The following is a 14,791-nucleotide window of genomic DNA, read 5'->3' on the forward strand; positions in this document are numbered from 1 at the left end:
GATTTATCTTGATAGGCTCCGAGTGGTAATAATATTCGGGGTCACGGAATTGATCGACACCAATAAGTCTATAGAATAGTTAAACATAGATGTGCTTAAGCTATAGAAACAAATGAGTGTATAAGATATTAGCATTTTAAAACAATTATTCAGTTGATTATGACTGAGTTAATAGTATTGATTGACCAACAAGTTCTTTAATTAAATCGGTTTATTATGTTAAACTATAACGTATGTTCGAGTAGTAATTAAAAGGTACGAGGCAATTTTACGACATATCAGTTATTTTTTAACTTTTCAGGATCATATTGACCGTAATTAAACATTACTGAGCGAAATACCACATTTCCAACGGACAACTGCAAAAATTTAAACAATTAAACCCTATTTGCGATTGAAACATTCGCAACGATTGACTACGGCCGTAGTGGTGCTCATGTATATTAATTTGCTTTGATTATTCCGTACAAGGTGGTGACGTTTGATGTTTTGTCAACAGAAGACGCAAGGAGGTGATGGAAGTCGGCGGGGAGCAGTGGCGGGCGTACTACAGCGGGGCGGAGCACCCGCTCAGCGCGGCCACGTCGGCGGTGCTGGACGTGTCCGACGAGCCGGGGCAGCCGCTCGAGTACTACCGCCTGCCGCCGATCGCGCAGGACTCGCACCTCAATCTGCACAAGGATGCCAAGCTGGTGGATGTGTGGCAGTAAGTTTTAAACTTTATGACACAAACTTAAACTGTTTTCAAATCTCACACAAAAAATTAACTTCGCTGAAACACGCAAATAATGACGAATCACTTATGATAATATTGTACATACCTACTTTACGAAAGGTAGCACAATTTACTGAAAGATTTTGTTTGTTTTTGCAAGTTAAAAACCATTTGGGAATATCGTAGTATAAAAATCGTAGATGACTACGTTACTAAGACTACTACGACTGCTACGAAAAAAAATCTGTAGTTTACGTAACTAATTTATATAGTTTTACACATTGTACGTTCTCTGATTTAATTTAGCAATTTATAAATAATAACTGTAAGTACAAAATTACCTTTAATTTAAATTATGTCATTTAAAAACCTCAGGTAATTTCACAATTCCATTTTTCTGATTTCTAATAAAAACTGATGATTGATGTTGATTAGCATGATTTAAAAATGGCTGAGTAGTTTTTTGAGTAAATCTTTTCACAAATTAATGATTAAATGAATACTTAATAAACAAAAATATATTTTTTATAGATACGTGTAGAGCGTAATCTCAATTAATGATATACGGATTAAATTACGGGCGAATGTTAAGCTGATTTAATTTGAAACTTATACGAATATGTAAAACGGTTAAGTCTCCAGACATCGACAACAATCAAGGTAAATATTGCGGAAAAATCGATGTTCGATTCTCACGGCCGTAGATCAAATCGAACGTTCGTGTATCAGAGCAATTATCATTATAATCGCCGAATTTCGAGGCGCGGTGAATACGGAATGAATTCGCGTAAAATTTATATGTAAACTATGATAATATGCAATTTTTTTGTAAGGCGTTTTTTGTGTGCTAAATTGTAACCGGGGTGTGTTTGGCTGAGTCTCACGGACGAGTACACTGAGACAAGACGCCGCGTGGCTTCCGGCCCCAGCGAAAGGTGTAAGAATAACAAATAATAAAAATGTTAATGTTCCACTCAATAAATCATAGGTGCTCATTTGAATACCTATGGCGGGATTAACGAAATAAGAGTTCGCAACTGTGCGGCGCCCCTCGCACTGCGAGTACCTGCCCGCATATGCCATTTGAAAAATTTGAATATTATGATCATATTTTTGTTATTCAATCATTGATTGTTTATTATATTGTTTATTTTTTATTTAATATAAGTATTGCATGTTGTGTTTGTCCCTTGTTTGAGTGTGTTAAAATGTATTAAATACTAGATTTTTTTTAATGGATGATATTCAATAGATTCTAAATTTTGTCAAAGTTCAATCACTAAATTCCGCTAAATATTGAATGCCATAGCGTAGGTACTCGTAGTACCTACCTAATACAAATTATTCGTCACGATTTTTTCAACTCCAGTGTCTAATATAAAATTTAGTATAAAAAGGATGACAAGAACGGAGTCTCCGTATTCCCATAGAAATGCGACCCCGATCAAATTATGCTCGCTCTTTGAAAGAGGTTGTTAACAGCATCCTTTGAATAGCGGCGCAGAAATGAGCAAACGCCGGTTGACATTCTTATACAAGTAGTGCATAATGTTAACTTGACCCCATACAAACCATTTATACTTTTATGGAAGTTTTATTATATTCCATAAACATTGCATATAAAAGGGAAAAAGTCGTTTAAATCCATGAAAATGTTAATTCTATGAATGGGTGACATTTTGAATATTTTTTGTTAAGATGCAAACACATATCTATCTAAATGGTCTTCATAATAGAAACTGTGGCATAGGGTGGGCGCTATGCGTCACCTATTTAGATAACGAGCGAAGTGGTAAATATAGTCCTCCTACGTAGCGCCGCACACGTAGCCGTGGGCCCGGTGCTCTTGTTCCAGAGGTCGCGGGCGTCCGGGAATGCGGAGCGCGACGCGACGTTTCGTGCTGTCATCCTCGTCACCGCTCACGGGAGTGCATAAATACAAATAATGACAATAGACGGATGTGGCTGGAAGCGGCTCACATTGACAAGGACGCCCAGGACTTGTCTCATTGTCGGCGCGCGGCCCACGCGCCGGTTCAACGCGCTGCTATTGCTCATTCATACATTCAAAATTATAACGAACTACGAGTCGCCCGCACCCATCGCTGCGCTGTGTCCCCGAATGCGTTTGTATGCTAATCGTTCAACGCCAGTGCATCGTCAGGTTTGGAGCACTGTATTTGTTGTCTAAATCGCTCGTATTATTTGAATTGAATGCTCGATAGATGTAGAAATGAACTAGTTCCGCCTATAGGTCCCTTCCAAGATCCGTCGTAGGCGTGAAAGCGTTACGTAAGAGCGCAGCTCGGTGCGGGGGCATAGTGTAACTGTTTGCGTCCTCTAGGACTATAGCCATTGCGGGTTAATACCTGCAGTGTGTAAGCAGCAATAATCATTAATAGTTGTCGGAGGCTGTCGAATGCTAACGCCGAGATTAGCATAGAAACGCGCCGCGGGATGCCTCCGGGGAGGGCCTCGCCCTCTTGACCCTGTCACTGTTCGCACTTACAGCACTAACGGGAAATCAGTTTCTCCGCACTCAAGTTATATTACGATGTAAAGATAGAAAACACCTATATACATAATTAATGAACAAGTGCCTCGCTAAATCAATATTATCCATTCGATTGATCAGGTCATTATATTCAATCAAACGGAAAATCTATAAGGCAAACATGTAAATAATATTATAACTAAGAAAGGTTTTATTTAATAAATAGCCTGTTCTACATTTTAGCAAACGGAAAACAAGACGTAAAATAACTAAAGTTTGATGTTTCAAATTATTTTAAACAGATTTTCATTAATGAAAAAAAGTTGGCAAACGGCAAAAAGCGTTGGTAGCGCACACCGCATGGCGGTGGCTCAACAAAGAGCTCCAGGGAGCTGGAACCGTGTGACCCATTTAGAACCAGGACCGGTTTTTCCTTGAAGATACGTCGCATTGTTAATGACACAGCAGTTAATGCCATTCAATTCTCTCGAATACATCCAACCCTCTTACAAAGATAATAAATAAAAAGATAGTAACATCGTTATGTCCCCGCGTGGTCATCGCGTAGGGAAATATGAAATCGGGGCTTGACCATTCATTACTGCCCATCTTTTTACATGCGAATATTATTCAAAGAGCCCTTTACAGAAATTCTATATGCATGGTTATGCGGATTATTATTAACGGACTAGCAGATATTATTACTTACCTACTAGCCGGCACTAACTCACAAAGTTTTAACTTAATTGGTCTTAAGGAAAACTAACGGGAAATTAATTGCTTACCTACCTACATATAGTTAGTATACGTAATCAAACGTTCATTTTAATGACATAGACAAATGGCGAAATCTTTTTCAATTAAAGTTTTCGATAATGTATTAGTTCCGTGAGAAAAGTAGCAATAAACCTACATTTAGTCGAATGATATATTCAAATAGAATGGAATTACGTTGCCGCATCCGCTGCAAGCGCCTCCTTCGTCTCATTTTATCGCCCGACAGATTCTAATCTATTCGTCAAACGATGGATAAACTGTCGTCGCCTTTGATTTGATTGCGATAATATCATCCGTGCTTTAGCAGTGGATATTATTTATAGAGGGGTTGTCCACATTTGAATACTACAAAGTAACTACTGCTCTACTTTTTCAAAGTTATAATGAAGTTAACCGTTTTTGCATATCATTTCAATATGCCTTAGCAAAGACCCACTAAAGCAGTAGAGAAGTGTTTTAATCGATATTGCCTGTAGGCTTTACAAAGTACAACATATTAAACCCCCTAAAATCTAAATAGCAGTATTAGAAATGGAATACACCTCCCTATATTGTCAGAGGTGAACACACATAGAGCTTTTAGAGCTTTTAGTGTCAATTCTATAGACTAGTAAAATACCTCTATAATAGTTATTTATTTTATAAGATTTCGCTATGTAGGTACATGTAATTTTTTTTGTGTCTGAATTTCGTTGATTACTAATTTTTAGGGTTTTAAATGCATATAAAAAATTTATTAATTTATAGCAAAAACTTTCTAAACTTTGCCGTTTTAATGAAGGAATTCGTAGCGATCATACATGCATGCAAAATAATAAGTATTTCCTTCATGCAGATAGATCAAATATCAAATGTAGCTATTTCGATGACGTTCTTTGTAATTCATAAGAGATATTTCGTCAATGCTTAAGTAGGTAGCGCGGGGGGTTGCTGCACCCTAAGCATCGCATTGTCGAGATCTCGTCATGTGTGAAAGGGTGTTAAGTAAACATTGCAAATAATTATAATAGCAATTGCATCCGACTGCCTCACCGATCTCGCTTTGATAAGAAAATGTATATTTGCATGTAAAATGTGGCGCTGAGTCGTTAGATAAGGTGCTCATTCGCCTCCTTTATTACCGCGCGACTGTTATGGTAATCTGCATGCAACATGACACTGATATCAGATTAAAGGTTTGGGAACTAACTTTAGCTACCTGAGTTTATTTTTAATCTCTATCAATGAATTCCAATTTATTTTAAAATTGTTCGAAAACACGCTAGTCTAAACTATTACATTTTGAAGGTTACGAAGGGGAAACTAACATTTTTGAATTAGGGATATAGTTCAAATTGTGTTAATCATAATGTATATGATATTATGGTATACGTAATCTATCTATAAATAAAAATGAATTGATGTTCGTTAGTCTGATTGATTAAAACTCGAGAACGGCTGCACTGGGCCGATTGAGCTGATTTTGGTTTTAAAATGTTTGTCGTGGTCCATACATACTATTTACAAAAAAACTGTGTTTTGACATTGTTTAGTAGTTTAAGTAAATAATTTTTACTTTTAATAGAATGTCCTCTTCTAGAATATTAGTTGTAGGAAGCCCAGTGATGGCTGTAGCCGCGAGCGCGATTAGCAAGCGTGGTGGCTCGGAGTGCGCTCTCAGCTGTCAGCGCCGAGCGCTTTGTCTCGCGTTTTTGTAGGCGCCAACAATGAGCGACAAGCAAACACGGCATTGTGCCGCGCGAACATGAATAACGATGCCGCGCTGTTCGCCGCCGGCAAGCCGCGCCCGGATTAGCACGAATTCAATTTGCATGCTGCGCAAAAAGTAATCGATCCAATCCCTTCGGGATGTCACAACATTCAACCGTTACTCGACATATCAAATCATCTAGCTGTCCCGCATCAACGAAAAACTCTGATATCTTCCAAAATATTTTTGGTGGAGCTTTATCTTATCGGATGAGCGATTTCACACTCGACGTGTTTCTCTTACAAATCGCATGCATAAATCGTGAAGAATGAGCGGAGCGAGAATTGCAATCGGACACGGACGGTGGTGCGTCCAGCTCGCGGGAGGTCGCGCGTCCGGCCAATTCGGACGCATGAAATAGTGCCGCGCGACTCGCTTATCTAAAATAAACATCTGAGCGCCAATGAAACATGTCTTCAATTATCATAAATCGGCGCGCACTGACAACGGCCGACGAAAGCCGCGCCCCGCGCCGCTTGCGGAGGTGGCTGCATTCACATGCAAACAAATCAAACGACTTTAATGTGCTCGCTTACACGCCTTCCCTCACTACCACCGACAGTGTTTAGGCAACGTTTGTTGATACACGTCTGATTGCGAAAATAAACATTTTAATTTATGAAGACAATAACTAGAACTGGAAGTTATAATTTGTTGTAATTATTAGCTAATTAAAGTTACAACATAATAGAAAGTAAATGGATTTAAACTAAATGTAAAGTTGAGTGTTCACAGGCTGTGACAAAGATTCAAATTACATAATTTAGGTTTTAGCTATTTCCCAAAAATATATCTATTAAGTTTTTTTGCTTCATTACCATTTTCCTTTGATTCCTATTCTCTTGTAATGTAACAAATCTGGCGTTAAGACTGTATCCATGTGCCACGAGAGACTCTCGTAGTTCATTCGTTACAGTAAAACTACAAGTCATTTGAAAACCTTTTGATACAAAATGCAAATATTCTTTTTATAAGGTTTGTAGTAATTTAGCATGGACCCACGAATTTTTGAATGCCTCATAAATCATACTTTTTATAGCATGCTATTCAATTTTATAAATTCTATGTTTCTGATTAGTATTTCTTATAAAAAAAACTGAATTTACCTACTCGACCAAGTTTGGGTTAATTTAATGAAGTTGTCCGATTAGTTTCTTAGCTTTGTAGACCCTAAATGTTTAACAACATAAACATTGATAATTCTGAAAATATTAGTAAAATTAAATTCCTCTGTGGTTGAGGACTCCATGTAAAGCTCGCTTCCACTTTTCCTGATCATCTTTTCATCAGATGAGATTCAGGCCAAGAGCTTCTCCGTTGTGGAAAGAAGAATTGATAAACTTTTAGGAATACTCAATCAAGCTCAATGATACATTACATTGTGTTGTTTTCATGCATTCATGTATCATGGTAAACATGATCTCTATACTCTATAATATCTAATTCATGGTTGTCAACTGTTATTTTGGGTAGGTTAGGTAGGTATTACCTCCTTCTTTTTTTATTTATTGCAAAGATCACTTTGCGTAACTGTTTCATGGGAAAGATTATCAAGATACATATTCAAAATTACCCCCCAATAAAAATAAACTATCTGGCACTGTCTTTAGGCACAAAATTTAGTATATTTCTAGTACCCATAGTACAAGCTTTGCTTACTTTGGTACTAGAGGCGCAGTGTAAAATGTCCAAGGATGTTTATTTATTTTATTTTATTTATGAGACAAGAGACGTATGAGGGCATTATGGAACTTTAATAAAATAATGTTTTGGTTACAGATTATTTTAAATATTTTTGTTAAACCTGTAATTATAGACACTTAAGCCATTTAAGTTCAAACATCAGCTATCAAAGGGTTTGCTAATAAATATGTATGAGTTTTCTTTATCGACTCGATGCAGAATATTTGTTGCAATTTTTTCTGTTCTGTTATTTATCAATTTGATAACTTTATCTGAACTTTTGGTAAAGAAAAAGTTATTTCTGTAAGACCTACTTATTTTACGTCCCGGTAGATAATATACAATAAAGACCTGTTTTATCTATGTCTGTTTATAGTGATCAAATCATATCAATATGTTGTGCTTTTTGAGCGCATGTTAATGCATAATATGGTGTCTCATAAGCTTATCCCACAATAAAGCCAAAAAATGGCTACATTAATATAAAAATTAAAATTATATTAACTTTATAAAATGTGTAATATATACCTTCTTTAAAACTTTTCCCAACTATTAGAGATTTAAGTGAATTTGTAATGTATTTTTCACACATTTTTTTTATCGCTTGGTCCTCGTAAAGCTCCTGTACACATTACGAGTACTGTGTACAAGAGCACGCAATTTGACCTACAAGTCAAATTTTAATTTTATTATTAAAATATAATAAAATAATATGTTAAATGAAAAAAAAAAATCGATGATTATGTTGTTAAGATTTTTAAACCGGTGAATGTATTTTTTTAAAATAAATATTACTTCAAAATCACTGCCCAAGCCAATTTATTATATCATGATATTTAAGTTTCTTGATTATGCATCCGTTCGTGGATCCAATTTCGTTTAATTAATACTTCGTGGTTGATATATTATTAAGAAAGCTATAATTTTCAACCATGGCAAAATATTATGATAGTGCATGGCAGGTAGAGTGAGAATGATAGTGTGACGACTTTTGCGCGCGCACGATGAGATCGGGCGTAGAAATAGGTGCGCGCGCGCATTGTCGCCAATCACGCCTGTCTCCCCTCCGCAGGGCCGGCGGAACGCTGAAGGCGGCCAATGGCGCGCACGGGGCGGAGCTGAGCGAGCTGTCGGGGCTGCTGCACGCGGGGCTCGTGAAGCGCGAGCCCGAGGACCTCAGCCGCAAGGTGGCCGAGGAGCCCGAGCCGCACGCGCTCAAGCCGCAGCGACACAAGGTGCGTCACACGTCCGCACGCCGCCGCCGCGCGCGCACGCACTCACACACTTTCCTTACCGGTCACTCATGTATTATTTATCGCGGTTAGCGTACGATGCGCCGAGCACCGTGCTCGCGACGCACTAGCCGCGCCCGCCCGCGCCCTACACCGGCTGGCCAGCGCTGCCCGCCCAGTGTCCACCGCAGGCGACCCCGAAGGACTATACACAACCGGGATTGAATTCAATATTTACGTGATCGTGTTATTAGCGAACCGACTAGTGTACGTGAAGCTGTGAACTGTGTTACGACGCGGCATGTACGCGTCGACGTTGCGAAGCGGACAGTTGTCCTGGGAGAACGCGTGTAACAGACGCGTGTGTCCGCAGGTGGCGGTCGGCGAGCCCGGCGAAGCGGCCTCCCCGTCGCCGGTCCCGTCGCGGGCCTCCTCGGCCGGCTCGCTGCTGCCGGACGCCACCATGTACGCCGCCCAGATGTTCGCGCCGCCAGGCACCCCCAGCCCCACCCCCTATGGCGAACAGTACCCTCGCCAACCTGCCACCTTCGCCGGCGAATCTTACTACAGAGACTACTTTGTCAGTGATGGCTACCAGCAGAGGGCAGCACCGCCATATGGGGAAGCGGAGTCAGTGCCAGCTTCCGCGTTTGGGGAGCGATACGCAGCGCCTCGCTATCATAGTAAAAGTGTTATCGCGGCCGCTGGCTTGACTGTGGACCTGCCATCACCGGACAGCGGAATTGGCGCAGACGCCGTCACTCCTCGAGACCACACCGCCGTTCAGCAGGTCGGTGCTACGAGAGTTGGGCGCGGGCGGGCGGGCTTCTCACACACATTACTACACCACACAATACAAAACAAAACTATACATTGCGGACCACATAACTTATTTTGTTTACAGTCTATCATATGAAAGGTATTTATTTACCTTAGTATGGATGAAACGTAGAACAAACTATACGAACATTAATACCTTTTACATAACAATGTTTATCAGCATGATTCTGTATTATCTCGATAACTACAAGATCGAGATGTTCACTCCTGCTGAAGCCCACCCGCGCTCAGTTTTATTTATTGTTTCCACACATACTTGCATCACTAACTTGTGAGTGCTATTCTAGTCAAATAAGAATCTTATACTATAACCATATTCAGTTAATCAGACATACATACTTAGCTTGGAATCTTATTAGAATGTTACATATTAACGGCTGCATTTAACGACCTATGAGTAGGTAGAAGAATAGGCATCACAATTACTGAGCCCTATTAATTACAGCTGCGCTGATGAACACACAATAGAGCCAGCGCCACGCGAGGCCTTCGGAGTGATCTAGCCGCTACACCCCGCATTTGACATACAATTTATGTGTTTACGCATTAAAATAACAAATTGTCATGACTTTAATCGAGCTGCACAGCTAAGTGGTCGTGAAGGACGCCGTGGTGCCGAGGTGTGGCAATCACGAGCAATTCCCTACAATAATCTAGATTTAGCATTTATTAAATTCACCTTTTGTTACATTGACGTACCTAGTCAATCTAAATAATTGACACTAATGTATTTCTAGACGCTGTCTCGTTGCGCTATTAAACTTGCTTCCGAGTCGTACTGTTTATTTAATCGCTAACAATATTTTAAAGCATAAATAAACAGCACGCTATTTACTTGTACACGTTAAAATTGATTTTAGTAGGTACCTACCAAAAGATGGAATTTTTGTGTAATTGTAAGTCTTATAATTGCGGATATTAATAACGATTACGTATAACTATGTTATTTTAATGTGAAACCATTATAATAAATTAGCTCTAATTAGGCTTAATTTATGGAAAATTGTGTCATAAAGAATCACACCAGTAAATACGTGACGCAAGATATTTTTGACTTTTCATGGAAATAATAAGCCTCATTATTCTATTAGGCAGATTTAATTAATATGTTTGTATAATATCAATCATAGCTTACTTATGTTGGTAATTATTTTTTATCTACTTCATTGTTTCTATACGTTTATGTGAGAAAATATACTAACTAAAATGTTGATTTGACTGGATTAACATTCATGTAATTTAAATAGCAATGTCTTTAGTATTAACTTAAATCATATTATGGCTCCAGTTCATCAGTTTATGTATTGAATTATTTTTATTCAATATCATTTTAATAACAATACACGATGCTAATTTACAACTGAAAAGATAAAACTCGACAGCACAAAGTGTTCCAAAAGTCATAACAAAGTTAGTAATCGTTAACATTTAACATTCTAATACAGCATGATTAACTTACATAAATACGTTTTTCTCTTTTGGTCATGCTAAGTGATTATCATTGAGAATACTATTTAGTTACAGCACAATTTTTCCGCTTAGCTGGGTATGTCTGAATTACTTTTGTTTTGATTCCACACGTAATTTATTTGGGTTTTGGTGCTTCAAAACAAATTTTACCTACCACCCGGCCATTATGGAAATCATTGGGGGAGGCCTATGTTCAGCAGTGGACGTCCTATGGGTGAAATGATGATGATGATGATGATGAAAACAAATATCAGTTTCAAAATGACTATTAAGATACCAATAATATGTACAAGGGACAGAAAAGCTGGAAAATTGATCTATATTTTGGTAGATGATACCCATTCAAATAGCCACATTAGTCACCTGAAATTCTGTTACATAGCATCTTTTTGGAGCTGATTTTTTTCTTATTATATTGTAGAGTTCTACAGTTCATGAGTTTTTAAGAATTGTACACAGTTACTACACAGAGGTATAGTAATAAATAATTTATGTTTGTATAGTTTAAACACAGGCACACACACACAACAATATTAGTAATATTGATGTGCTTATGAATTAACTTCGAATTTTAGTTCAATCAAATGTAAATAGACTATACAAAAACATTTGCCTAGAAACCGAGAAATGCATTCTTATATGACATCTAAAATCGGCTCACAGCTCCTACAACACAACCTCAGTATTACCTGTACCTCTAGTAGGAAAAACTTTCGAGTTCGTTTCGTTGCGTATTCAAAGTGTCATCGAAAAATTTTGTATGAAAAATTAAACAGCGCCCCCTAGGGCGGCTATAATATAGGGGGCGCTGTTTAATTTTTCATACAAAATTTTTCGATGACACTTTGAATACGCAACGAAACGAACTCGAAAGTTTTTCCTACTAGAGGTACTGCTCGTTTAATTCTTTCGAAGTCGTGAACTGCAGAACCGTGTATCAAACTATTAGGGATGAAGTAGTAAAGGTTGCTTATTGTCCGCGCAGTCGTTCGACTACACGGTAATATGCCAGCAGCCCGTGGGAGAGGACGGGCGGGGCACGCCCTCGGCGCACCACTCGCCCGCCCAGCCGCCCAGGACCAGGCCCTGGCACGACTTCGGCAGGCAGAACGACGCTGACAAGATACAGATTGCTAAACTGTAAGTATTAACTATATCATTAACGTTAAAACGCGCATGCATTTGTTACCTAATTGATCTATCGTTTCTGCTGAAATTCAGTGTTTTGATGAACTTTATTGTTTTAATTGACCTATCGCCAACATATATTCGTTATTAACCGACTTCAAAAAAGGAGGAGGTTCTCAATTCGACCCGTATGTTTTTTTTTTTTTTTTTTTTCTATGTTTGTTACGCGATAACTCCGCCAATTATGAACCGATTTGGACAAATCTTTTTTCGGCGTATAGGTAATACCTCAAGGGTGGTCCCATTTAAATTTAATAATAAAAAAAACAACCCCCAAGGGTGGAAAATTGGGGATGAACTTTTTTATACGCAATATCTCCGCCGATTATAAACCAATTTGAACGATTATTTTTTTGTTGAATAGGTATTATCAAAAGGGTAGTTTCATGCGAATTTGAAGAAAATATTTCACCCCCAAGGGTGGAAAATTGGGGATGAACTTTTTTATACGCAATATCTCCGCCGATTATGAACCAATTTTTTTTTTGGTCTCAGTGTACTGCCTACCTTCAGTGGTAACATCAAGGTAATAATTAGTTAACTAAAAAGCAAGAAATAAGTAAAATTTTATAAAAAAAAATTAAACCGACTCCAAAAAACCTACACTAAAACGTAGAAAAATAATTACTAATTACCTACTTATTTATTAGGACGAATTATTAATATTTATGTAGGTATACCATGATTGATACTTTTGGAGTCGGTGCAGGCAAACTTTACATGTTTCATAATCTTGGCACCGACTCCAGAAGTATCAATCATGGTATACCTACATAAATATTAATAATTCGTCCTAATAAATAAGTAGGTAATTAGTAATTATTTTTCTACGTTTTAGTGTAGGTTTTTTGGAGTCGGTTTAATTTTTTTTTATAAAATTTTACTTATATTATTATTTTCTCATTTAGAACGTAGTAGGCTTTTTTCCAATGTGATTCCAATCTCCCGTTGTACTTCCGTATTTCCTGAGTAAAATCTTTTACTTTTACAACTTATCTTACTATTAATGTTCTAATTACCAAACCACTAGGGCGCTACGGAAATAGTGCGTGTGACGTAGTTCTACATCACTTCGTTTTTTACTCGGAAACTGAGCCATTTAATGAGTGACTGTTCAATAACAGATTGATCATATTATTTTTTTGTTACATTGAAAGGTTTGTGTAAAGCTCAGACAAGTCATTTGTTAGGCACCTAATATGTAGTAGGCAACACTTTTATTGATCGTGATTTTTAATAAAATATTATGTCGTACTCTTTACTAACAAAAAGTGGCTTCTCTTTTATATGTTACATAATATACGAGGTAGCTGATATCATAAACAATAATATCACAGAAGCGTTTAATCATTTTAAATAATAATAACACGCGGAAAAATCTCGTATACTACAAATCATGGGTAGGTAATTTGCATAATTTGGCGCTTATTTTTTGTCCAACTGTTAGCCATTTATTAGTTCGTTTCCGTGGTAAAAACTTTATTTTGATGCGCATCGCTAAAAAGATAATATTAAAAGAATATAAAACAATGTAAGTAATGGTGTCAATTAAAGTTAACATGGTAAACAACAAAACAATTTTAGTGTTAACAAGAGTAGGCTCCGATGCGATTTGTGTACGTGTAGGCTGGACATTACCGGACAAGCCAGGCAACTATTGACCGACCACTTTGCACCTCGCCGCATGTGTATTAGTGTATGTAGCATTTGTGGCCCTTTCTAAGAAGAATAAAATACGTTTCGGATACTCACACATGCAAAGGCATTTTAAGTTAAAACGCACCATTTAGCGAGTTATATGAAGCAGTCGTTTAATAAATACACAGGTTAACTGAGGTTGGACTCGTAGTAGGTATTATAGCTTACCTACTTAAATTAATTTAAAATCAGTCTACTATTAGATTATTCTGTTACTTAATATAGGTACGATATTCATTCATTCATGGTAACATTACTACCTGCTGATTTAGATTATAGCTAGTGTGTAAACACGTATACATTAAACAATATTATGTATAAATAAAGCCTCTTACTTTTATGACTGACAAATCACTACAAACAAAACTGGACGTGATTGTGTGCGTATATGTTGATATACTACGTACACTCGTACAGCGGATACTTTTCTAAATGGTGCTAAACTGTGTTTCGTGAGTGTTGAATACAACAGTAAAAGGGTGTGTAAAGTGGTCATTTCCTTAATTTCTCTCATTGATTAAAGCTAATAAAATCTATTAGCTTTGCCAGTGAAGACGTAGACCTATTGTTGGCGTGAAAATTTGACACACACCGTTATTTTTCGCATTAGTATGTTATATTTGTCACATTAAACTATGTATGTATTGTGATAAATGCTAGTACTTACTCTTTGTTCTTATGGCCGAAATAATTTTCAATTCCCAAATTAATGCATCGCGTTATTGCTAATTAACCTGCGCAACTGATGTAATTACTTATACCTTAATTAAGTTGTTTATGACTCATTTTTAAACTAATGATCATTAGACATTTCCTGGTTTATACCCAACTTAGTAGCTATAAAGATATTGGCAAATAATGAGTCACAATTTTTATGCCGATGAAAGAAAATATTTTAAAAAGTAGGCACCTACCTAAAATGCATAAAGTGTGAATTCCGTTTT

At 37.5% G+C, this 14,791-nt stretch overlaps 1 protein-coding gene across 2 annotated transcripts in view; it reads left to right on the plus strand.

The window, feature by feature from the left end:
- The window catches only part of LOC135071681 (protein grainyhead), a 103,510-nt gene that overhangs the window by 58,808 nt on the left and 29,911 nt on the right, over positions 1–14,791 (plus strand). For both annotated transcript variants that reach the window (XM_063965460.1, XM_063965466.1), the window contains exons 2-4: positions 500–706; positions 8,492–8,654; positions 11,947–12,101. In XM_063965460.1, coding sequence (XP_063821530.1) covers positions 500–706; positions 8,492–8,654; positions 11,947–12,101 — 525 coding nt within the window. The remainder of the gene's footprint in view (positions 1–499; positions 707–8,491; positions 8,655–11,946; positions 12,102–14,791) is intronic.

Source organism: Ostrinia nubilalis, chromosome 1 (genome assembly GCF_963855985.1).
Source record: "Ostrinia nubilalis chromosome 1, ilOstNubi1.1, whole genome shotgun sequence".
NCBI classification, from domain to species: domain Eukaryota; kingdom Metazoa; phylum Arthropoda; class Insecta; order Lepidoptera; family Crambidae; genus Ostrinia; species Ostrinia nubilalis.